General features: G+C 44.0%; 1 protein-coding gene across 1 annotated transcript in view; it reads right to left on the bottom strand.

Moving 5' to 3' along the window:
* The window catches only part of SPOCK1 (SPARC (osteonectin), cwcv and kazal like domains proteoglycan 1), a 2113319-nt gene that overhangs the window by 643193 nt on the left and 1442670 nt on the right, over positions 1 to 27456 (bottom strand). Inside the window, exon 6 of the mRNA XM_086931522.1 lies at positions 24347 to 24461. Coding sequence (XP_086787648.1) covers positions 24347 to 24461 — 115 coding nt within the window. The remainder of the gene's footprint in view (positions 1 to 24346; positions 24462 to 27456) is intronic.

Genomic DNA, 27456 nt, shown 5'->3' with positions numbered 1-27456 from the left:
CCGGCGCTATAATTACATGATTATCCCCATAAAGAGAGACCAGAATCAAATCATACAGATGGACTAGGAAAAGCTCAATTGATCGTGTCCGATCCTACTGCTTAGTGAACAGCCAGGTTTTGAGTTTGCGACGAAAGATAGGCTCAGATTCGCAAAACCTGAGGTCAAGGGGGAGACCGTTCCAGAGCTTGGCGGCAGTGACGGTGAAGGATCTGCCGCCAGTCCGAGAAAGCTTGAAACTAGGGACCATCAGCAGACGCAGATTGTTGGATCTAAGATGTCTGACTGAGGCAGAAATTTTGAGACGCTTTCTCAAGTATAACGGGCCGGATCCATGGATTGCCCGAAATGTCAGGATCAGTATTTTGAAATCAATGCGTCGTAGAATGGGGAGCCAGTGAAGCTCTTGTCGATAGGCTCTGACTGAAGTACGGGCCGGGATATTACCGATAAGCCGGGCTGCCGCATTTTGGACTATTTGCAGACGATCTATGAGGTAAAGGGGAGCACCTGCATATAGACTGTTGGCATAGTCTAAGTGGGTAGTGATAAGAGCCTGAACCACAGTTTTGCGAGAAGATTGAGGGAGGAAGGGAAAGATTTTCCGGAGCATACGTAGTTTGGAGAAACAGGACCCTACTACTTTGTTGACTTGAACACTTCCAGACAGAGAATTGTCAAAAATGAAGCCAAGATTGCGAGCTGCCTGCACCGGAGAGGGAGGGGGATTCAAGATGGGAGGCCACCAGAGGTTTGCAGGAGGGGGAGATTTCTTACTAAAGAAAAGAACCTCCGTTTTATCAGTGTTCAGGGCAAGATGATTAGCAGACATCCAGGTACAGATGTTTCCAAGGCAGTTTCTAAAATTGGAGAAGAGGGAGTCAGAATGGTCTCGGAATGAAAAAATAAGCTGAGTATCATCAGCATAGGAGACCACCCTGACCCCCCCGGACTCCACTACTTTGGCCAAAGGAGCCACATAAACATTAAATAGTAGTGGACTCAAAGCAGAGCCCTGGGGCACTCCACACAGGAGAGGTTTGTCCTCGGATTCAAAAGGGTGCATCATAACCCTTTGAGAGCGGCTAGACAAAAAAGAGGTGATCCATGCCAGCACTGTCCCACCGACCCCTAGCTGTTGAAGACGGGTGGTAAGTATTTTATGGGAGACAGTATCAAAAGCCGCGGATAGGTCGAGGAGGACCAACATGGCCTCCTCGCCCCTATCCACTGATTCCCTGATAATTTCAGAGACTTCCAGCAGTGCGGTCTCAGTGCTAAAACCGGACCTAAAGCCGGACTGAGAGTCATGAAGCAGCTGGTTAGACTCTAGGTACTCTGCCACTTGTTTCTGTACCACCTTCTCCAAAATCTTAGCAGGTTTAGGCAGGAGCGAGATGGGGCGATAGTTGCTAAAAAGTAAGGGGTCGGCACCAGGTTTTTTCAATATGGGGACAAGCCTAGCCTGTTTCCACACAGAGGGAAAATGACCGTGAGACAGAGAGGAATTCCAGATGGAAAGAAACGGGTTCACTAGAATAGGGGCAAGAACGCCCATGACTTTGGCCGGGACAGGGTCCAGAGGGGAACCAGACTTAACATTGCGTAGCAAAGCTAACGCAAGGTCAGGAGTAAGCTCAGTGAAAGAATTAAAGGAGCAAGAGGAGGAGGGACAAGAATGATCGTCAAGGTGGTCCAGAGTTATTGCAAAGGAAGAGGAGAGTTTAATTATCTTTTCTTGAAAAAAATCAGATAATCCATTACAAAGATCTTGTGAGGGGGTACAGAGGGATTTTGACGCAGGGGGGTGAACAAAATCTTTTACAATAGAAAAAAGAGTTTTTGAAGAATTTTGCGCCTGCTGAATAAGATTGGAGAAGTAGGTTCTCATTGAGGAGCGTTTAAGTTTATGGAATGCATTCAGGGCAGATTTGTAAGCCAATTTGGCTGAGGGATCGTAATTGAATCTCCATTTACGTTCCAACCGCTTGCATTTACTCTTCTCTTCACGTAGCAGAGGAGAAAACCAGGGAGCAGAGGGACGGGATCTAAAGGAGGTAACAGGAGCAAGAGGGGAAACCAAGTCAAGTGCATCGGAGAGAGACGAGTTCAGTCTCAAGGTTTCAAAATCGAGGTCATTTTGCTGTTTAAGGTGAAAATGAAAATGAGCCTCCAAGGAGACACAGGTAACTTTGGTCCATTTGCGTCTAGTTCCTTGAATAAGGGGAATAGGGGGAGGAGGGGAAGGGGTCGAGAAAGAAAAAGGAATAAGAAAGTGATCGGTCCAAGTCAGAGGGATGGGGGAAAAGGTAGAAAGAGAGGGAAGATTAGAAAATATGAGGTCAAGTGTATGACCCGCTATATGGGTCGGACCGGTTACCAATTGGGGCAGGGTGAGACCTTGTAAGGTATCTAACAGGGAGGATGCAAGAGTGCAAGCAGGATTATCGACGTGAATATTGAAATCTCCTAAAACAGTGAAATGGGGATGTTTAAGCGAGAAATCAGCAATAGTATGCATCAAGGTGGTCAGGGAGGAAGAGGTAACCGCAGGGGGGTTATAGACTAGTATGCCTGCACAGATGGTACCCGCAGGGTCCATTATTGTAAAATGAGCGGCTTCAATAAGGCCAAGGTTGGGGATTTTTGTCAAATTAAATTTAAGATGGGATTTAGCGACAATCGCAAGACCCCCTCCTGTCTTAGAATTGTCTCGATTGATGCAAGAGAGACAGTAGCCAGGGGGAGTAGCCAAGGTGATGTCCGGATTGGAGGAGTCCTTAATCCACGTTTCGGTAAGAAACAATAAATCCCAATTATGGGTGTCAAGAGATAGCCAGATGTCATGGGCATGGGCTGGGAGAGATCTGCAATTGAGTAGTGCGGCCTTTAATATGGTAGGAGGCAGTTCATTGATAATTGCGTGACGTAACGGTGCTTTAGATACCAAAGGAAGGGAAAAATTACATTGAGGGCAGGAATAGGCAGCATTTTCGAGGTTAGCGGTATTGCAGCAGGTAGAGGGAACACAAATAGCATGACGGAGGTGACGCAGTTGCTGTGAGGACCAACATATTTTAGAGGCAAAAGGGGCAGGGGTACTGGCGCTGGGCGCGGGTCCGGCGCGGACGGGCGCAGACGGGCTTGCCTTAGGATTTATATAATGTACACACTGAATATGCATTACAAGGTTTAGAAGTTACATACGGAAATGTGTTGCCTTACTTTCGAGTTGAGGGAAAGAGAAATATATCTTACTAATAAATGTGCACTTGCCTCCTGTGTGGTATAAGACTGATGTAAATAGCGATGCCCGGTGAGATAAGAGAGGATAGTTTAGTTGCATGACTGACATGTCAAAGAGAGCAGGTTGGTCAAGAAGTAAGAGATTAGATGAGAGGCAATGGCAATGATCACGTGATATGCTTTGCAACTTGTGCGGGTTTAGCTTCCATTGAGTGAAGGCTTCGGAAACTCACCTGCAGGGGGTTCAGTAAGTTGTTTGTGGATGGCAAGGTATGTCAGCTGGCATAAAATAGAGAGTAAGCACCAAATGTAATAAGCGAGGTGAGAAAGAGAATCACTCTAGAGGTTAGAACAATAATTTTTGGACTGAAGCAAGCGTGCATGCTGCACATTTATATTTAAAGTAACGTGTATCTTAAAAAAGAAGACGTACTGTGAGAAACAAATGGCTTTGCCTTTTGACCCTGTTTCTTTTTTTGAGCTCTTTTATTATGAATCTCTGATCTGAAGCCTGCCAAATAAGTCCAAGCATTACATTAAGCCATAGTTTCCTTGTTACACTTGGCTTTTTCAGCGGGTTTACCCCAAGACTTATTGCTTTTTGAGCTCCTGTTTTTGACTGTTTTTGTTGGTTTTAGGACTCTGGGAACTTTACCACTGCTATTCAGTGCTAAAGTGCATATGCTCTTGATGTAAATTGTGTTTATGGATTGGTGTTTCAATGATTGGCTTTTTTGATTTACCTATAAGTCCCTAGTACAGTGCACTGTGTGTCCCCAGGGCCTGTAAATCAAATGCTACTAGTGGGCCTACAGGACTGGGTGTGCCACCCACACAAGCAACACTTCAAAGGGTTCTCAGACCAACCACTGCAGTGTCTGTGCATAGTTGTGACTGCCATGGTGACCTGGCAGGGGCACCAACTTGCCAGGCCCTAACCTTCCCTTTTCTTACATGTAAGACACCCCTTAGGTAGGCCCAAGGTACATTGTGGGTAGGGTGCAGCGTATGGGAAAGGTAGGACATGTACTGGTGCGTGTAGCATGTCCTAATAGTAAAATACAGTGTATTTCGTTTTTCACTATTGAAAGGCTATCAGTCCCATGGGATAGAATGGGGAATACTTTGTAACATATTCCAAGTATAACTTCCCATTGGGACAAAATAGAAAGGTGGAGTTTAGTATGCCTGAACTCAAAATATAAAAATGCATCTTTTAGTAAAGATGATTTTTAAATTGTGTGTTTGAAAATACCACTTTAAGAAAGTGGGCATTTTATTGCTTAGCCATCCTGTGTGCCTCTGCTGGTTTGTGTATTGGCTGTCTGGCTTTGGGGCTGGGGATGCGCATTCTCTCAGCCACTGAGGGGTTGAGGTGTGTCCTGCCTTTCCAGGGCAGCTGACTGAGTGAGGGTTTCACGGTTCGATCCCCAGTGCCTGAGGCAGATCAGATCTGCATCATGTGACTCTGGCCAATAGCTCACTTAATCTCCCCAACTGCCCCCAGTGCCTTGAGACCCTTACTGGTGATTAGTTTCCACTTTACAAATATCGGGTTACTTTACTTTATTGTCTGGCTTTGGAGTGACAGGGGCTGGGGATGTGCATTCTCTCAGACAGCCACTGGGGGGAGGGGGTTGATGTGTGTCCTGCCTTTCCTGAATGAGTCCGGGCTGGTCTGAATAGACTGGATGCATTCCGAGTAGGGGGAGTTTCACTAGCACCTGAATATGCCTGGTCTTTATTTAGAGTGGTGGGAAGAGATTTCTCTTGCACCTGAATGGGCCTGGCCTGCCTTAGACAATGCTGTCTCCATCTCCTGCTGGGAAGCTGGACCAGAGAGGACAAAGCTTGTTTGGGATGAGCACAGACACTCTCTGCCAAAATGAACAGAGAGAAACTGAGTATAAATATTGGGGCCCAAACCCCAGAACTTTAGATTACTGCTGTACTAAGGAACCTGCCAGGAAGAAGAGCTGGAAAAGCTGTCAGGAGGAACTGCCATTTTGCTGCATGCTCTGCTGTGTTGGCCTGCAGCTTGCTGCTTCTGTCTTGGGCAGGGAAAGGACTACATTGTACTTTCATAATCCTGCTGTAGAGTTTTCTTCAAGTGCTTGAAGTAGAGCTTGCCTCCTGTTGGTAGTCCCAATGAGATAAAAGACTTCAGAGAACTCGCTGGAATCAAGGAACCTGCCAAGAAGAAGACCTGGAAAAACTGCTAGGAGGAGCACTGCCCCTTTGCTGTGTTGTTGTTTTGCTGGGTTGGCCTGCAGTTGCTGCTTCTGTCTTAAGCAGTGAAAGGACTGGACTGAATTTTCTTTACTTGTGCTGAGTATCTCCAAGAGCTTGAAGAAAAGCTTGCCTCCTGTTCTGAAGTCTCAGGGACCGCAAAGACTTCACTGACCTCAGGGTACAGCCCTTGGGACCACGGTTTCAGGTACACAGCAAGGGGGGAAAGCAACCGACTCTGTCACTGACTCAGTTGCTGGCTCTGTATCCTGAAGGCACCTCAGAGGGCACCGTCAGCATCTTGCAATGCAACCCTGGTCTCACCGATGACGACGACCGCCACCACCAAGCCCCTGGTTGCACCGTGACCTGTGGGCACCACACTCCGCACGGCCTCACTTCACTTTGCCATCCTGGTCTCATCTATGCCGCCGCTGCACACTGACCACAACTTCCTTGACCGCATGGTGGATTGGGGGCACCGCCTGTAAGTCTCACGATGCACCGCCCCGTCCCACACCCCAGTCAGGATTGACTGATGCCAGCTCTCCGCATCCGGCTCTGTCGCCTGTACAGTGAACTGTCGGCACCGCAACAAGCACTGCCTTCACTCCGCACCCCAGCCCTTGTCTCACCGACGCCACTGGATGACCGTCACCGAGCAGCTGCCTACACAACACTTGAGGGCACAGCATACTACATTTCGCATTGCAATCACAATGGTTGCCACGATGGCCTGCACCAAAGTGTCGGCCGCAGCGTAAAAGGTATTGTTTCTGAGTCTGCCTACACCCCTGAACGACGCAGTCTGATGGAGCTGTTAGATTCTGTTGTTTTCAGTACTGCTGTAGCACCAGACGGAGCCACCAACTTCAAGGAACTGTATGTTTAAAGTATTCTGGCAGAGTGCATAATTTTAAGTAACTATTTGTTGGGTTTTCATCGTCTTGGTTTTGTTTTAAAATGTATAAAGTATTGGGTATTTTTCTAAATTGGTGTGGTGTACTTTTACAGTGTTTTCACTGTATTACTGTTGGTTATGTGCAAATCCTTTACACACTGCTTCTGAGATAAGCCTGAATGCTCAAGCCAATCTACCAAGGGGGTCAGCAGGTGTTATTTTAGGAGCGTAACTCCCTTCCCCTGACTAGGAGGAAGGATCCCTACTTGGACAAAGGTGCAAACAATTGCCAACTAGAGACCCCCATTTCTAACATTCCTCAATAAAGCATTTTCTTTGGTATCACAGACTTCCTGTTAGGGCACCAGGCTGTCACCGAGACTGCTCAAAGTTTGAATACGTACCCCAAGAAAGTCAGCCTCATTAGTACAGGAAAAACTGTCTCCTCAGTGAAGCCTCATTATGAATACTGTACTTGAAGATAAAGCATAGTCCCTTCACTAGTTTCATTCGAATGACAAGCACCATATACAATGGTACAGCAAGCAAAACATATCTCATTATTTAAACAATGCCAGAGATGGCTGACTTTGTGTATGCTCTGGGAGGTTGCATATACACAAAGAAAACCTGCTTGATCCAACAGCACCTTTAAGCCCAGCAGGACAGATTCTGAATTCTTTATGAAAGCTCATATGGTCCAGTTTCTGGTCTGAGAGAGAGAGGCCCATGGTAGTTTTTCATTTCCCCATATATCAAAGTAGTATCACGACGTCCAAAACCATGTAAAGCTTCTTCCTAATCCCAATGTTTCAGAGATATCACAGTTTAAAAATGTGGTGGGGCTCTGCACTTAAATTCATGTTCCAATCTCCAATTAGGGCCTGGTGGTTCAGACTGATGCAACATGTCCAGTAGGTGCAGGTGGCAACGAGACACTTAAATCATAATCAGCTATTAACAAGGTACAGTTGCCTAGATTTTGGAAACCCAGGGAGAACCGCTGTGGCTCTAGCCTATTAACTGCATCATTGGTCCTGGCAAATAGGACTTTGGAGACCACTGTGAACATCATCTGGTCTTACATTGTACTCTGCCCAGCCCTCCCCTTTTTTGGCAGCAGAGCATTGTGTCTTGGTGTCTGAACACTGGAGAGTTGACTAGTTCTTAGCCACTCTTAAATCATACATTTTTTTCTGTGGTAAATCATGTTAGTGTGTGCCATTTTTAATTTAAAGCCTGTTTCTGTTTTGTGACAGTTTTGGCAGATTCTCATCTGATCCTCAGAGTTCCACCGCCTGGCACCAAGGGCTACTGGTAAATTAGGGCAAAAGGACTGTCAGTTTTCGTGTACCTGATGCATTGCACCATATGTCTGAATCATTTGTGTTTGGGATTTGTACACAAGGTGATAATGGGAGAACTCGGATCCTAAGGTTTCAGACTATAGTTGATAACTCAAGGCTTGCATCGTATTCAAATTGTAGCATCATACCCCGCTAGTAGTAAATATCCATTTAAAGTCACATCTTAGTCCTAAAGATGAAGCACCATATTGACTATGATTTTACTACTTTATATTCCCTGTATACAAAAACCCTTTCTTTGAAATCGACTTATGTGTGCAAAGGGAGTAAGTTGGTGACTCAAATGGAACAAACAGTGCTGGGTCTCTTGGACACAGATGGTAAACAGCTCCATATATGGATACTGCCCAGCTATGGATGGCTATCCTAGTACACACAGAAAAGACCCCACTGTCCTCCATCCTCTTCATATGTCTGACGTCACAGTTGTCCATCTTGTGTCTCCTTGTGTACCTGGCTAGATGAGAATGATGAACCACTCTGAATCTATAGCTCTGGATTACTTGTCATTCATGCAGGTAGTGTTACTGCTCTTAGGAGACAACAAACAGCCTTTAGTAGCTGAACCCATACTTGCCTAGCCTCCAGCACTGAGACGCAATAGCGGAAGCCTACCCATTGACCCACGCATATGCGCTAGACATGGCTTCTCTCACGCATGTTCTTGATTTCCATCAAGGGTTACTGTCTCCGAGTTAGATGAATCCTCAGTAGTAAGATCTGCGACAAGGGAGTCGTGAAGACGAGGCAGCGCTGTGAGTGAGTCGAACTATCCACGGGAGCCATAAAGATCTAGAAGTTGCTGCTAGCATATGCTCACTTATAAAAGTTACTCTTCAATTTGGAGAATTTCTTAACAAATCTCCCCCCTGCAATCACTTAATGAGAACAGCGGTTTATTTAAAGATTCAAAAATCCATCATGTTTGGCGCCGGCACTTCCACGCATATTTACATGAACTGTAATGACTCCTCTTTGTCTAATTGCACTGCATTTTCCCAGACGTTAATTACCTCTGCATGTTCCATTAAGGTGCTAATAGTATATTCCAAACAGTCATTTATTTTGCCTTGATCAAGGCACAATTAGGAAGCCAAAAAAAAAACGTTTATATCATTAGGGAGAGGCTTGTGTCTACCGTCTTCTTTCATCCCGTTGTCTGAGAGTGGGATACAATTCAGAATCCAAGCGCCTGTGTTTATCCATTAGCAATTTTAATTGTAAAAAATCTTTTCTTCTGAGCCCTCTGCGTGACGTCATCTAATGGCTCAAAGACAAAGAGTTTTTCAGAGGATGAGCCTCACGAGCTGTGATCAGCAAGAAAAACAGCCACACAAAGAGGGCTTTTATTCTTCCCTAATGTAGTGAGAGCAATTAAAATGTAATATTAGTTTAATTTTACGAAAAGTGAATGCATCACCACAAGAGTAGGAAAAAGACAAATAACCCTCCAGATATAGCACTTAATTGGGGCTCAACTCGCCAGACACAGTCATAAACAGTGGTCTCGCACCAATAACGTCCCACAGGCAGCGTCAATTACTGTCCACTGAAGTGATAAGTGCTGTAATGTATTTATTGGGTTGCTTTTCGGTTGAATTGAACTCATACAGATAAACTCTCCTACAACTTGTTCATTATGGATTTCTGTGAAGGTTCCTTACTTTCTCAGAAAACAAGGCAATTGCTTTTTGAGGCAAGTGTGAGAAATATCAGCCTAGAAACATTTCTTCTCGCATTAGTAACCCTTCATCCTAATTACTCCTAGAAGCTGAAATGCTGCAGTTCGGTAATTGTCTCGATTTTTTGTCGTTTTTAGCACAGAGTGCCAACGTCTTCACTGGGTACACACAGTACATGAAGGTTTTCCAGCTCTTTGAGTTTAAGCATCAGTGAACAATATATCTATGCGCGCGCATAACTGCACTGACTCAACCGTCATCCAATGGGGAGTCTTCACACAAAACACACAGAATGACCTACAGAGATGGAGGGAAAACCATAATACTACGATTACTAATTATGAGTGTGATTATTCTTATTATATCCATGGTATTCAATATTATATTATTTACTATTGTTACTATCATTATTATGAGTTATTGATCCGTTATGGACATTATTGCCAGCTGCGGCCCGTGCAGGTAAGAGTAGTGGGGCCGGGTGAGGGGAGGAGGTATGTCAACAGATGGCAATGAGGGAAAATGAATTGTTTATTTAATTTTCTCTCGTGGTTGTCTGTCGACCCCCCCTCCCCTCCCCCAACCCAGCCTCACCAGTCTTAAGCCGCTCCTGGTTATTGCCCCAGCTAAGGGCAATATGATTGTAAGCCCCACATCACACTCTACTGAGCAATAAATTCCACTAACACTCAGTCTAAGGTGCCAGGGCCCCTCTGACAGCTACATCTGTAGCTCTCTCCCCAGAATCTGCGTTCAGTTTCACTCTGTGCTGATCCCTTCTTTCACAAAGCCCCAACGCTGCAGAACAGTAGAATCAAGCATTTGCAATGCAATCAGTCTCGCAGTTGTGAAAGTTGGAGCTATTGGTGTTGTAAATTACACTATTGTTTTTTTGTTTGCAGTGGAGTGATTATATTTGCACAGCGCTATTGTCATTTGTATGACACAAGATGGACAATTGGTTACAAGGGAGGGGAGGTGGAAAATAAATGACATCAATAGAAACATGAATTAAAAATATAGAGAAGGAGTTGATGGGAAGGGTCGGGGATAATGTATGGCAGGAGAGAGTGGGATACCAGAGCAGGACATGTATGTGAGAGACAGAGAGCGAAATACTGTGCAGAGAGAAGTGTGTGTGAGTGACAGGGAGAAAGGGATGGTTAGAGAAGAATGGGGCAGGACCAAGGGAGAAGGAATATGAGAGGGAGTGGGAAGCAGAGGGCGCTTGCGAGTTTGAGAGGAAGAGACTAGCGCAGAATGGACAAGAGAGAAAGTTGGCGGGAGTGTCATTGGAAAGAACCATGGTGCGAAAGAGGATGTTGATCTCACAAAAACAGTCATTGTCCAGGAACCAGAGACAAAATAATTGATGTGAGTTGTGTTTATATGTACAGCACTGATAAACTGGCCCTAAAGCATCATTACAAGTGCACAAATACTTTAACTTCACGATCTGGAGCAAACTACGCATGCCCTAAATAACTTGGGAAGTTCATGTTTTGACATTTAATACAATAACTTTTTTGAAGTATCTAGCTTTTAGGCTTAACATGTACAGCTCCTGTGCCATTTATAGGGACCATATTGTTTGTATTTATTTATTTATTTTATTTATTTATTTAAGTTTTATATAGCGCAAACTTAATCCCGAAGGATATCAGAGCGCTTTACACTTGAGGGAGTGAGGTAACATAACAGTACAAGAGTCAAATTGGGAATATACAAAAGCAGTGCAATGGTGCACATAGACACAGAACACGCGTTGAAGTAAATAAAAATATAAAGACTGCTCGTGCGGACGTGACTGCAGTTTTATGCATTGGTTATCGAAACCTGGAACTTTAAGCCATGTTCTTGCCTAAAGGTCCCTATAACATTTTTCCACAATGAATCTTTGTCAGCAAATAAGTCATTGATGTAGATTTATTCTTAAATTAAATTGTGAAAGTGTTTTCTCTCAGCTCCTTGTATGAACTGTGGGGCATATTACCAAGCAATTGCGATAATTATCGTTATTGCTTGGTTAGAGACAAAAATTTACCGCAGAGCTGCGGCGATTTTTACCGCAAATAAACCTTGGTATTACCAAGGTTTATCGCAAATGCGATAAAAATCGCCGCAATGCATGAATATCGCTGAAAAGTCCGCGATATTCATGCATTACCGAGCTAATGCTCTTAGCCATGTTATCCCCCTCCCATTGGATAACATGGCTAAGAACTGCTCAGGGCAGGTGTTAGCTTTTGGAGATATTCGCGCTTAGCGCGAATATCTCCAAAAGTTGGTAATAGGAGATAGCGATGTTAGCGACTGTTTTCAGTTGCTAACATCTTGGCACGCCCACTTTGCATGTCACACGTCTACAAACAACAGGCCCCTGAGGAAGGGACATGGGTCCCGAAATGTATCGGGCCAACTAATTCAACAATCGCCATAATACAAATTGTAACAATGAATTTATTGTTTGTACAAAGTTGAACTTTACTTATGTATTTTGCAATGTATCTAAGAGGTATATTGAAATTGAAATGCAGTGAGAAGTAAAATATGGATGTTTTTTTGAAAAAAGGTTTAACAATAAATATGAGTAAAAGTATAATTTGAAATTAGTGTATTAGAGTAAAGCATTGAAATTTTTTTTGAATAGGGGGAAATACTATATCTAGCTGTGCGCCCGGTAAGGTCGTGATAGTGTTATCATGTACCAGCCCCCAAATTATAATAACAGACATGAATTTGCCAAATGAAGATAGGAATTTACTTTTGGGGCTTTAAAATATTTCAGGATAGTTTTCCAAACGGACCAGGCCCCATATAAAGTCTTATAACGTACCTTTTTATAAAACCTACGTTCGACTTCACGGAGCAAAAGACCGGTGGCATTCCTACCCAGCAACATTTCATAGATTGGGGGTGGTCCCTGGATCCCAGAGTTTGAGTTTCCCCCAACAGGTCTAGCATCAGTTTGAAACAGGATAGACATTTGAATTAGGAGGCAGGACCAATGGTATAATCTAAGATTAGGGAGTGCCATACCACCCCTTTCCCTTGGCAGTGACATGAAACTAGTGGAGCGTCTAATCTTGCCGTACTGCCATATAAACTTTATAAAAACTGACTCCATCTTATTCATTATTTTATCATCTATGAGAAGGGGAATAGCCCTGAAGAGGTACAAGACTCTGGGGAACATTACCATTTTTTAAGCATTGACCCTGCCTACCAAGGAAAAATGCAATACATCTATTCTTTTCAGTTCGGCCTCTAGAGATTTGATTAAAGGGAGGTAGTTCTCTTCTACTATTCTTTCAACTGATGCATTCATTTTTACCCCCAAATAAACCGCTGAGTCCACAAATCTAGAATCAGATTTCACAATATTTTTTGAACATATTATTTGAGTTTTCGATTCATTTAGGAGGTAGCCAGAACCCAGACCAAAGACCTTCGCCATCTGTACCAGAACCGGTAATGTCTGCTGGGGGTTCATTGTAAGTATAGCCAGGTCATCAGCATACGCTAGAAGCTTATTAACATGTCCATTAAAAATCCCGGGAGGAATATTTGGGTTCTCTAATATTTTCTGGATGAAGGGGTGGATATACAAAGAGAAAAGGATAGGGGAGCAGGGGCAGCCCTGACGCGTCCCTCTCTTTATATAAAATTATCCGACTTTTCCCCCATAACCGTAACTCTCGCCGTCGGACCCATATACATGGCTTTGAGCGCTCTGATAATTTTCTCCCCGAAACCTCTTCCTGCCAATATCCGCCAGGGAAAGCCCCAATCAACGCAATCAAACACTTTCTCTGCATCTAGCAGGATCATGGCGATCTCCCCCCCCCGTGGCATCATGGGCGTCAAATAGAGTTATAGCTCTGCCTGTATGGTCAGTTGTGCCCCGTCCTGGGACAAACCCATGCTGCCACAGGGAGACGAGATCACCTATGATCCTGCCCAACCGCTTGGCCCAGATCTTTGAGTAAAGCTTTGTGTTGGTGTTGATCAAAGATATTGGCCGATAGGATCCTGGCTTCTCTGCTGGTTTCCCCTTCTTGTGAAAGATTATGATGTTAGTTTCCTTCCACTAATCAGGTACAACCCCTGAGTATACAATCCCGTTAAATAGGTCGACCAACATCGGAATGAACTCACATTCCAATGCTTTGTACACTTCCAGGGGGATCTCATCTGGGCCAGCGGCTTTTCCTGGTGCTAACTCCCGCAGTGCAGTCAGGACCTCCTCATATGATATATCTTTATCAAGGTCCGCTCTGGTTATCCCATTCAAACAGGGACCGTTATCTGGGTACTTCTGCCCCTGGTTACTCTCAGTCTTTCCCACATCATACAGTTCTTTATAAAAATTCTCAAAGACCCTCACAACATCCTTAATTTCTGTATAGGTATTTCCATCTTCATCAATACAGGCAATATGATTGTTAGATTTTTCTTGCCTTAGCCGTAGGGCAAGGGCTCTACCGGCTTGCTCTCCTGTTTCGTCTCTTTTTGCCCTGGAGGCTTGAAAATCCCTTATTGCCCTTTGTGTTACTTCCTTCTGCAGGGCCGCTTTAACAGTGACCAAAACATCATGGCTTTCCTTACCATCATCACCGGAGGCAATATCACTGATATGCTGTTCTTCCACGGTAGAGAGCTTGCCCATAAGTTTATCTACCTCCGCCCTATCCTCCCTTCTAAGTCTGGATGAGCAGCTAATGTCTCTCCCCTTAAGGCTTTAAAAGCCTCCCAGACCCCGTTACCTATTTGCTGCAAATTATTCTCCCGCCCATTTATTCAAATGATCTACAAGCCTATCGTCTGCCAACAATCTCCTTTCAAATGTCCAAAAAGATTTTGACCTCTCCACTCTTCCCAGATCATAAATGAGCAACAGCGGGTTGTGATCTGAGATCGCTCTTGGGAGTTTAATGATCTCTACCTTCTCTATTTCTGAAGTAGAAATAAGACCGAGTACTTTTAAATGAGGCTTTTGTTGTGTTTTAATCCCTTTTTACAGCCGCTCTGGTTACGGCTGGGAGAATTAGCCCCCTCAAAATCTTTTTCAGACCCCCCCCCCCATCCACCCCAAAATTTGGCTCTAGTTTCCCGCCTGGGTGGTAGGGTTTTCTATGCCTAGGCGTTAGAGGGAAGCTGGTGGGTAGTGGGTAATCTGCCCATGCTCGTATCAGCTCTAAGTCATCAGTGGGATAATGAGGGACTGCAGTACAATATCGCCCCGCGTACAAGAGAGGGAGATTGGGACCATGGGCTTAGTCTTACTTGTTCCATGTGCCACAGTGGCAATGGGACTCCAGCAGAATGCTGAGGCAAGGAGCACTGCCTTAAATTGCCCTGTCTACCAGGGAGGTGCCAGGTCTCAGTCTAGTTGATGTCCTGGAGTCTGTGATGAGGGAAAGGTGCGAGGGGATGATAGAAAGGCCTGAAGCCACAACACCCAAGGGAGGAGAGAGACGAGGTAACAAACTACAATAGGGTAATAACGTGGGAGGGGTGCCGGGCGAGCAATGGCAGAGTGGGGGGAGAGGGAGAAGGAGGGGGTAGATCAGTCAAACAGCAAAGCAGGAGAGGGACAGTGCAAGCAGTGACACATGACGAAGAGTAGCTACAGACATATTTAAATTGCACAGGAATGGCAAATCTGAACCAAGAAAGGAGGACCTACAAACGAAACATGAGCAGCAATACAGAACAAGCCTGGAGTGCTGCAGGGATGAGTGAGCGCTGTAGAGGCTGTATGCTGAACTTGCGTTCCACTTTGAGGGTAGCATCTGTATCGCTATTCTGAAGCTGAAAATGATCCAAACCGATAAAAATACAAGCAAGGTGCTGACGTGCACAGTAGCTGCTCTTATTTCAGGCAAGCAGGCAGCCACGCTGAGTGCAGGCAAAAAACAGATATAAATAAATGAGACCGGAGGGAGGAGAGAGGAGAGGCGATCACACGCTTGTACAGTGTGATGGCCAAACAAAACGATCTCTTAGTGAAATCGCCAGCGAGGGAGCTAAGCCCACAAAGGAGGGTTATTTAAGCAAAGGCTCCAATAACAAGCCAGCATTTTTAAATGACCCAGATAGCAGCCAATGGCAATTGGTGGGTATGAAAACCCCACAGTAGAGATATAAAAGGTCGATCAAGCTTGACCTAAAAATGAAACATGACACTTATTTTACATTTTCCTCGTTACCTGATGTTGGTAGATTCTACATTTCACCTTTCTAAGTGAAGGGGAAGGGCAGGCACAGAGAGACAGCAAAAACAGTTTTCGGTGAATGGTCCAGTGTAGCTTCAGCCTTTAGAGCAGAGGTCTTCAAACGTTTTTGCTCTAAGCTCCCCCAAATAAAACATTTTGACGCCAGGCCCCCCTCCAAACCTTTATGACAAGGATTGGGGGAGGGGCAAGGTTGAGCACAGGGGGCGGAGCTTATGAGATCATTTCTTGGAGATGTTTTCTATGCCATATATTCCACAATAACTGTAAAACTTACAAAATAGCAAATTCATTAGGCAAAAACATGAAATAAAGAAAAGCTCTGCATCCCATAATTTGGTGTCTGTGATCCTATCACACTCCTCAGATCAATGCGACTGCACCTGCTATAGTAATAATAACCATGGCCCTGAGCAGCAAAAAATATACTCCAATTACATTACCCAAGGTGAGATTTTGTAAGACTGAGAGAAATTAAGTGATTCACCAATAATCACAGGATGTTTAGCAAAAGCTGGGACTTGAACCTAGTTCCCTTGTTCCAAATTGAGCATCTCCATTAATAAGGCAACATTTACTCCCCCAGAAAAACATGAGCTCTCATGTGTTGCCCCCTTTTTGCAGCAAAGGTGCCTGTGGTCCTAATGCTAGCAAGGTAAATTAGCTCATATACCCTTTTTTATTTTTAAAAAGACATAACTGTAATACAGTGGGCCTCTTAGACCAGTGGACCCTGGTGCTGCTGCACCTACTTCACCAGTGATCAGTACTGTCTCGCCAAGTGGGATGTCTCCTCTGCCCTTCGGTAAATACATGAACTCTCATTTCGTCCCATCCTAGTCACTGTCTTCTCTCTGATGCCCCCAGAAAGGTGTCTCCTCTGCTACAATTTTCCCACCCTTATATCATTACTCAGAGGCCCAAAGCAACTCTGCCAAAAAAAAGTGGCCACTGGACCCTACTGTAATAATAATCTAATAGTACAAATAGTAAAACGAACTTGGGGTTTAGCTGGCCCTTTATACCACTAGGACTTGGTGCCACAGCACCTGCTTTACCAATCATATCCACTATTCTGATTATAAAAAAATGTGTCATGTTGTGTGTGTGTGTGTATATATATCATAGTCCAAAACGACATAGATTAGAAATACTGTGCACATCGTGCAATTACTGATTACCAGATAGGTAATTGCAAATTACACATGCAATTTTAAGGGTGCAGGGGGGCCAAAAGGCCACTAACAAAGATAAGGGCATGTGTATGCACCACTTTGCACTTTCAAAAATGCATTTTTGTGCATTTTTCAAAGGAATCACAAAATACCATCAACTTAAAGTTGATGGTAATTTGTGATTTCAAATTGCAAAAACACAATTGGTGAATGCATAATGCATCTCAGTTAGGGAATCACAATTTGCGATTCCCGAACTGCATTTGCAAAATAGGTAATCACATAAATTGCGATTACCTGTTTTGCGAATGCTTTTGGGCTTGATGCATCGCAAATAGCATTTTACCAGTCTCAAACAGGCCGATTCTATGAATCGGCCTGCTTGTGACCGGTAAAGTGCTTTATGTATTTGCCCCTTAGAGCCTTTAGCCTGTCTTTGGTCATGTGACTGGGTTTAGTTGACAATTGGTCTTTGTTTATTGCCCCTAGACAGCCACATATAATAGGGAGCTTAAGTGTGTTTGGATGGGATATCACTGGCACAATGGAAGGGAGGAGCTGGGCACACCCACACTTACAGCTGAATGGGGTGTGCTCTCCCACAACACAAAGTTCTGCAGACCACCGGTTGTTAGTCTGAAGCCAGGACAGGAAGGGTATGGTGTCTGGGGACTTCAAAAGTAAACCTCTAGAAGCTTTTCTCCCACTTCAAAGGCAAAACTAGATATAAATACTGGACCTCAGACACCACCACTTCAGTACACTTCTGGACCTGTGGATTCTATGCCAGGAAGAAGGATTGCTGTGCTGTTGAAGGACTGCCACTCTGCTAGACTCCTGCTTTGCTGTGCTGACCTGCTTCCTATTGACCTCCTCACCTGAGAAAGACTGACGCATCGCCCCAACTGCAAGCCGCCTTCAAAACGTCAGACTTTGCATTGCAAGCCCTGTTGATGGGATTCTCAATGATGCAGGCCCTCACACAGCATTCTTGTTGCACCTGCTGCATGATCCATCTTTAACGCGGGTCCACCCAGCATGGCACAAACTAGGATTTAAGGTACTTTCTGCAGCAGGCCTAACTGGTTCCCTATGACCGGCCCCCACTCCATCATGTTTGTCCTGAACTTGTGACTTTCTCCCATTCGGCACAACCAGATATCCACAGTTGTTGCTTTGTGCTTTTTTGATTTTTTGCAGTATTCTTACTTAAGTTTTTAAAAAAGTATATTTCCGGTTCTACTAATTTGTTTTTGTCATTTTGGTATTGTTTTATTTATTTAAGTTTGCTCTATGTTTAGGCACGAAAGCAGCATCAGCATTGGCCTGAGCACCTGCAATTTGCACTCCCAGGCAGACTGGAAGCCTGTGCCTGCTCTCTACAGCCCCAACAACGCAGCTGGGGTTGGAGAGAGCTTCACTGCAGATAACGGTTTGGCAGGCCTAAGACGGCTGGCCAAACCCTCATGCGCAGTTAAGGGGGTGCACTACCACTCCCCCACCAGCAGTGTCATCCCCCTGGTGCTGCCCCCCAAGACTCGTCAGAGTCCTGGAGGGGGTCCAGAGGATTTAAATAAAACGATAATAAAAGGTGTTTAAAACCTGTTTTATCATTGTTTTATTTAAGGGTCGGGGCAACGGGGGGCGCTCCTCCTCCACAATGGAGCGGCGACAGCTGATTTCAGTAGCTGTTTTGTGTCAAGATGTTTCACAGTACCTTCACAGCCTTTCTCAATTTTGATTTGGTTTAATCTTTGTTTGCATTAGTTTCATGGGAGAAGATAGATACTATTGGGCTGCCCTCCAGCTCAGTGGAGGAATTGGTGTTTGCTCTCCTGGCAGAGGACCTCATGCCAAATATAGAGATCCCGATCTGCCTGGAGGGGATTTCTAAACCTTTAGTATAGCTGCCAGTGAGGTAGTCACTCTGCAGGCTGAATCTGAATTATTTTGTCCTTCAAGAATAACTTCCCTAAGAGGGAGTTTGTTCTGGAAAAACAAAAGAAAAATTAATAAGGAATTTTCTTTCCTGTCTGTGTGGGTACATCAATGACATTCCCTGACCAGGATGACCATGCCTAGCACAGCAGTCCCAGGAAGTGAAATCTAGCAATGGTTGCCCATCTTACATAAAGCTGGTTGACTGACCTGATGCCCCTGTTGAGGAATGGCAATAGAGCAAAGCAAGTATCTAGAAGCTGGAGCCCTGGCAATTTACAACAGAGCACCTGCTCCATCAGACTCTAAAAACAGCCCTCAGAATATTGCCACATTGTGATTTGCAACAACTTTTCTAGAGTCCTTCTAGTATGTATTATTCGGCTAAACTTGTGTCCTTTTTGACAACCCAAAACAATTGAACTTCTATTGCCTACATAACCCTAATGGTTGACTGCAATTACATCACAAAATAGATGCTAGGGAAATATACAGAGAATCACACTTTACGGAAAATATAAAGATGTTAGATATTGTACCGCGCACAACAGTAGTATCTTGAGACTGTTTCAAGAGATATTAATTTGACACTTAAGTCAGAATTTAAAGATAAATGCATTAACCCCTTCCTGGGTTCTGCCGCTGTAGTATATTACATATCTTAAGTTGTTGTCACAGCTTTTCTTACAGATTCTCAGTCATTGGATATTGATTTCTCACTTTGAACATAGAGAAGGCCACAGGCATTTCATTTATTTGCGGAGTTTGTGGTGTAAATATGTTTAATATTTAACATCATAACGTTATTTATTTGAATATTTTACATAAACCCTACATGTTGCCTTGAAATTGTAATGCAGCTCATTGGATTGGAGGGATGCCGATGATCATCCTGGGGCTGGTGAGTAGTTGGGTATACCCTTTCCCTTCTTATAGTGGGGTAGACGTCTATGAGAGAGTGTTAACAACACACCGAAAACCTTACATTTCAGGGGATTCCTATGGATTTACCCCTCCATGCTTCTTGTTATACCAATTGCATTGAGTAATATGTTGCCTGTATTGAGGTTATTGACAAGGATGCTTTGTGGAGACATACGATGCATGCATTCAACTTCTTTTCTCTTAAAGGCTATGGGGCAGATTTATGAGGCCGTTGCGCCTCTTTGCGCCGCAATTGTGTCACTTTATTTGACGTAACTGCGGCGCAAACAATGCGCCCTATTTACAACGTGACGCATCTAGGAGATGCGTCACGTTGTAAAGCACTGCGCCATAAGGAGGCGTTCCTGCGCAAGGGGGGGCGTTCCTGCGCAGGAACGCCTCCTGAAAGTGGCTGAGTGAAATCTATGAGATTTCACTCAGTCACTTTCAGGGCAATGCTGCATCAAAACCCTGCGCCAGCTTGAGGCAGGCGTAGGTCTTGACGCAGCATTGTGCACATGGTGTACCCCCGAGCCTTGCTGGAGCTGCGTCGCGCTTGCGATGCAACTCCAGCAATGCGCCACATTTCCGGCACAGATGCGTCACGCATCTGTGCCGTTTTTGCACCATGGTGCGCCGCATTATAAATGCGGCGCAGCATGGGTGGCGGAGCTGTGGCGCACTGTGGCGCATGTTAACTGGCGCATCCCTGGGGATGCGCCAGTTAACATAAATCTGCCCCTTTGTATCTTGCACAGGACGCTTTAAATTTGATTATTTGTTCGACTGAGAGTCAAAGACACAATTTCAAAGTCAGGATGATATGTGCAGGTTGTTCAGGTTGAAATTTAGACCGGCCATGTGATTCGGAAGTCATCATTAACATTGAGACGATGAGTCAGTGGGCAGACGCATCTGCTGCAGAAGTCTAAAGGTAACCTCAAGATGGCCGGTTCGAATCCCAGGGTTTCTATTGAGTTTCTAAACTGAGAGGTCAGAAAGAAGGACTATTTAATTGTGTGAGAGCAGTACTTGTTATCTATTGACTAGCAAGGCCACATTAGATAAATATGACACTTACATCAAATCAGCAGTGTCGCTGCTCACGGTAAGGCAGTGAAGCAATGCAATGAGATTTCAGACACCACTTGAGGTTCTTGTGACACATCTCCTATCAACCTGCAAAATTTGTTGCACTACTAATGTTTTGCTAAACTTTTTTCATAATTAATGCATTCTATTCTTTTCTATAAAGCGCTTATAGGGCGCGTAGCTACAAATAGGTATCCCAGTGCTGAACGTGTAGCACAGAATCATTACGGGAAGCATTAAGGGGACCAACTCTGGATGAGCCAGGTTTTCAATGCTTTTTTAAAAGGAAGCTCCTTTTTGATTGAGCGAAGGGAGAGAGTAAGGGTGTCCACAATTTAGCTACATTATACGTGAAGGAATGCCCCCCATGTTTTGCCCTTTTAATGACAGGTGTTTTAGCAATATAGGCATTCGACAAGTGTAAAGCTCTCTGAGGGATGTAAAAGGAGAGCAGTGCACGTGAGATTATTGTACCTTTCTCCAGAAGGGCATATGAGCAATGCACAGTGATTTGAATGTAACTCTCTTTGCAACAGGGAGCCATTGGAGAAGTCAGAGAGCTTGTCGGGCAGATTGGTGTCTGGGAATCTTGTGCAATATTCAAAGAGCCGAATTTAGCACTACTTGCAATTTCTTTATTGTGGCTTTCGATGCTACCAGATAGATAGAGTTGCTATAGTCCAGGCAAGAGAGAATGAACACCTGAAGTACCAGCCTCTTTGCAGTGGGGAGAGGAGAGGGAGAATTTCGAGAAGCTTCCTCAGAATGCCAAAACAGCTAGGAGCGAGCTTTACTACTTGGGAGTCAAATTTAAGTGATTCATGCAACTATATTCACAAACCCTTTAAAACAGGCTTTGAGCCAGACTCCGAGAAGGATTCAGATTATTGCCCAGGACCATAAGCTCGGTTTTGTCTCCATCTAATTTGAGACCTGAGCTGGTTGTCCACTTGGCAACTTATTCCAGGCAAGGGCTTAGAGAAGGAAATGCAGAATCTTCTCTATGCGTGAGGGAGAAGACCAGTTGTGTGTCACCTGCATAGGATATGATTGAGATTCCAACAGGAAGGACAACATCAGCAAGTGGTCTCATATACAAATTAAAAAGAGTAGAGCTCCACAAGGAGCCTTGGGGTTCTCCACAGTATACAGGGAAACTCGCCGTCAAATACCTAAAAAAGTCCGATCTTTTAGAAAGGACTTAAGCCATTTTAAGGTTGTTCTGGTGATTCCGGCACTCTGTAACCGGTTTGCCAATATATAATCAATTACAATATCAAAAGAAGAACTGAGATTGTGGAGAATAATTGCTGCCAATACACCTCAATCAAGCAGCCTTTTGGCTTATTCAACAACTGCCAAAAGAGTGGTGTCAGTGCCCGTCTGAATCGTATGCAGGATACTATGATTCTCTATGAATTCAGAGAGGAAGATATTACCATGTTTTTCTAAAACTTTGCTTACCCCAGGCAGGAGGGTGAAGAACATGCACAGGCTCCCATTTCCGGTCTGAGCTCCGAACCAGGCCGCTCAGACAGTCACAAAGCTGTTGTTATGCTGGTAACAGCTGCGTCGTGATTGGCCAAGGGATTCTGAGAGCCTGCGTGCGTCCGGTTGCCAGAAGAGGAAGGAGGAGAGGTGCCGGCCAGCAGGTAAGTGATATTTTCTTTTAAACCTTTTTTTCAAACCACCCATCTCCCCGCGCCACCACTACTGCCACCACTGGCCCTCGGCCCGGCACCCAACAGGCTGGAAGTGGATCACCTGAGGAAACTGTGACGGCACACAAAGTCTGCAGAGCCGTCATGAGTATGGGTGTCCCAAGGCATCGCGGTGAACTGGTGTAGGCCTACCTGAGTCCTACAGACCATAACTGTGTTGCATATCATATCTGAAAGTCAGTAACAGAAGAACACAAAAAGTCTACCACTGTAGCAGAGGCAGACATGCTGCACCCGTATCAAGGCAGCTTTCACAACGATGCATGCTCAATACCATGAATGCGCAAAAGCTTCAAGCACATTCCCCAATCCAATTCTGATATAAGAACTCACTTGTAATAAAATAAAATAGTGCCACTAATGACATGTAATAATTTACCACAGGGATTTATGGCATTACCATGGAAGACTTCATGAGCTCAATATCTCTATAACAGAAAATGAAGCCATGGAAACAGATTCTTGCTGAGAGTGCACCTGGCATCAAAGCAGTTCCCCTTGCTACAGAAAGGATACCCTGCTGCAATACGCAAACAAACTGAAAGTAAACAAGTATGGTGAGCAAACAGTCAGAACAGGGAAGGAACCAGCCCCACTCTGAGAATGTAATCTGGTTTCAGCAGTGCATGGTTTCAGAGAAGGAGACATGCTGTTCACGACACTGCAGGACTACAAGTGAGGCTGGTTTCTTTCTTTTGTGTCAACAGTACTGAAAACATGAAGATCAAGTTAAAACACACCGCGTACTGGCAACCTCAGCATGCTTTGGAGAAAAGACGAAGAACGTTTGCAAATCACTCAATCAAAACACACGGTACAGTGCTGGACTGGAATTTCGATCACTTTGGCACTGCCAGATGGGCAAGTTTGTAAGGGCAAGTATGTGGGCCTGGTTTTTGGTCCTATCACAGTCCATGGGGCCAAAAAAATAAAACAGCACAGAAACTGTTCCTTGAAAGCTGGGCCATCTATAGAACCAGCCTGCCAGCCTTCCCAGCACAAGCACTGTGTGCAGTCAAACTAGACTGGTTTCCTCCCGCCAATCTCCAAAATATCCGAATATCAACATTATAACACACATTCTACATACTAATGCCAGAAAACTCTCATTTTAATATGGTTAGAGCTATGTGCCTATATCATCTGTTGATGTTTTCATTATGGTATCAAACTGCAAAAAGCAGCACAACACAAACTGAGTGGCAACACAATACAAGAAACTTAGGACCATGACACCAAAGGTTAAAAATGGACGCAGGTGCCAGAACACCACACATATGGATTACAATATATTAGAAGGAATAAATGACCCCGTCACTGGACTCAGCTTTTTTTCTTGTACCTTTATATTGTCACAAACATTTTTATATACTAGCAGTTTGCTGACTTCTTACCTTTAGATGTAGTTTCATAAAGCTAAAGTCTATTTCATCCATGATAACCATGGACCTGGATGTAATTCTAAGGACTCATTAATAATATTATAACTCATCAGCAATAAGGGACAAAATACAAATATGAGATTTTTTCAGTGTCAGAAAACGGCACTATATGCAAATGTTGCCAATTATTAGGACTACCTTTGCTATTTCCACAATCTCAAATATCAAAGTGCCAATTTACAGGTTTATTTGTTTGTATTGCAAAATGTTTATAAATGCATGGGGCTTTTTCTAAACTAACACTTTGTTAGTCTACCAACAAATTCTCAATATGAGTGCAATCTGTATCTGCCTCGGTTCAGGTGGAATTGCTTTTAGCTATGGTTACTCGGCGTCCAATCACTTGCATACTGATTAATGCGTTTCCGGCATTTGACCCTAAAAATGACTTACCAGTCTTTTCAGGCTTGCGTTTCAGACTTTCATGCGCAGGCAGACAGGGACACGGGCCTCCACACCGCATTGAGATCATTTTGCCTGAAGTACAGGAATGGAAATCCAATTTGCACTGCAAAAATAAAATGAAAACAAAAAAAGTGACTTTTTTTACGTTTCATCTTCATTTATAAACCATAAAAGAATTGTGATGTCTGGATTGAAGTTTACAATGATTGGCAAGCTATACCTCTAGACACCATGAACATGGAAACAGGGAGCTGTGGTTCACTCACAATGCCTATTGAGTCGCTCCAAACCCTCAGGGATTCCCTAAAGGTCCCCATGAGAGTTAGCGGAGTCCCACACTTACATACCCTCTACTTACTCCTTTGGCACCTGCAGGCCCCGATCAGGGGAACTTGCAAAAAACTGAACACTTGGCTCTGTAGCTGTGCCATGATTCTTCAAGAGCAGCCATGTCCTAACATCTAGTGGGTGCCATGGACCCCATTATGAGCAGATGTAGGTTGAGGCGGTACGCCACTGTGGGGAAAGCGAATCCTGGAGCTCACTGGAACATTATGGGACCCATCCCAAATTAGGTACAGGAAAGTACGCTAACTATGAATCCCCTCTAGCTTTGCAACCCTGTGCAGGAACTCAGGAAAATCCATTCTCTCATGTGGTATTGAGACCACGGCCACATGCACTCATTGAACACTTACTGTCCCATTAACGCTAACCTTTTGTCTGCACAAAGGATATTACAAATGTAGCGTCACAAATGTTAACATAGCCCGATGAAGGAGAACAAACAGAGGTGCAAACATCTAGTGTGCATCTGGGGCAGTTCCTAGCCTGGCCCTAGGTAGACAGAAACGTCAAGAATATTTTGGGGCCATAGTCAGGTACTGGGAAAGAGATTTTATCGGTCGTAAGTTATGGAATTGTGTTTTTATGAGACTAAAACAGATCTCACAGTACATGAACCACAATTTAACGCCTCATTAAAGCAGATGAAATATCTACTCAGAGTTACATGAAACAATTTCCACTGCACACTAAATCAATACGCTAAGAATAAGTATTTTGACAGGACATTATGCCATTATTGTAAATGTTTGAAAAATATTAGCAGGAAAGCCAGGCATTCATCAAATACTTGTTTGCTGGTAAAACATTCTGTTGGGCCGCCTGGGAAAGCCCCTTTACATTTCTCACATTTGTTTCACCTGGCAATAAATAATGCCAGCATCTGTGGGGCCTAGTCATACAGGCATGTATTACAAACTGAAGTAGTTGAAAGATGTACTACCCTGCGTCCTCATGAATGCCTTTGTGAATCGGCCTAAAATGTCCAGCTCCCTATTAGTAAAAGTGTAAAGGGGCGCTTGTTGTGTTGTCTATGATAGTCCCTAAATATTCACATTTTATTCCTATTTAAGATGACTTGGGACCAATTCACAAAGCCATCTAAGAGTACCTAAAGAGGGACTACTACTTCACATGCTCAGAAATACCTTTGAGATCAGTCCCTGTATTTAGAAAAAAAAGCAACTACATTTCTTTACAAGACTCTTGTTTATATGTTACGATACAGTGGCCTTTGTCTCGTAGCCCCAAAAAAAGAGGTGAAGTTTCCCTCCCCTGTGCTAATTTTAAAACCCTTTATTCATTTGTTTACATTGTGCCCTGTCTCCATATTTATATATTTGTCATTGACAATTTAAACAGAATTGAGTAAAGTCATGTTGCTGCCTCTATAAACCCTTTGCTTAGAGACTCATGTTGCTGCATAGCTAGCTGTCTTGATCAAGATGTAAGATTCGCACGGCCAGAAATGGCGGCAGATCCTTCTCACATCTCGCTCCCACTCTGTGGAATTCACTCCCTCTGCAGCTACGTATGGAAACTGACCACAGACAGTTTCGGAGAAATCGAAAAACCTGTCTGTTCTGATTTCTCTTCTTCCCCCTAATTTTCTTCTCTTTCTTTCCCGCCCCAGGGTTGTTGCCAGCGCTTTGAGACCCACGGGTGATATGCGCGCTCAAAAAATTCCTATGACTATGACATACCTGTATGCTCGTGATACAGCCTATCTCCACATTGGCCCTCATTACCAGTGGCATGGTACATTGCATGATATTTAATGCACCCGATAAAATCCAATCTCTCAAGGACTTTATCAGGTGTGATAAATACCAGCCAATTACAACTTTTGGGGGAATAACATGGGAATTTTGGTGCTCACAACACCAATACATGCATATATTTGTAAATACTGGGGCTTTTCCTCAAATAAACATGGGCAGATTTGACCTATTCATATTCATCACAAATCCCATAATTGCAATACGTTAGGTAAAAGGAGTTACTGCATATATTGCAAATAACCGAACTGCTCGTAATGAGCTTCATAGTGTACTCTTAGGTTATCTGCTTTCTGATTCGCAGGATTTTTTCCTCTGCTAGAGACTGGACCTGTTGGCTCAGATGCCATAGAATGGTGCCTTCATCCCAGCAGGTACAGCACCAATAAATATGAAGCTGGTGTGATACCTGACAGATTTCTTGGCTGGCAGTGGGCTGTGCGAATTCTGTTACAAGAATACTGCTAACTGCTCAGGTAACATGGTCACCGCTATGGCTGGTCATATGTTCGAATATTATGGAAGCTTGAGGAATACACATAAATCTATGTCTGATACAATGCTGTGTTTTTCCTAAAATCTATCCCTATTAAGTTCTAATGTTATGGAGGTGGTAGCTACTACATTCCTTTTTGGGTGGATTGTGGATTGTGGGTATGGCAAAAACATTACCGAAGCATAAACTGCAATTGGAACATGTCAACTGGAAGAATAGGTTTTCTTTACTATATACATTTGTATATTCTTTCCAGTCACTGTCTGTTTGAACAAAATGCAAACATAAAATACATACACATATGCACTTGTGTGGTAACATTGTGCATTGCTGCTCAGAATAGCATTTTCACAAAGGCAGGCTATGGGTATAGAGTCCAGCTAATATATGGCCGTTTGCCAGGTGGTTAGCAAGCAGGTAATAAGATTTGTGATAAACAGCACTTTGTGATCCTCTAGTTAAGATTACTGACATCTAAG

This window comes from Lissotriton vulgaris, chromosome 7 (genome assembly GCF_964263255.1).
Source record: "Lissotriton vulgaris chromosome 7, aLisVul1.2, whole genome shotgun sequence".
NCBI classification, from domain to species: domain Eukaryota; kingdom Metazoa; phylum Chordata; class Amphibia; order Caudata; family Salamandridae; genus Lissotriton; species Lissotriton vulgaris.
Note: the sequence above shows the minus strand (reverse complement) of the source record. Positions and strands in the feature narration are given on the sequence as shown.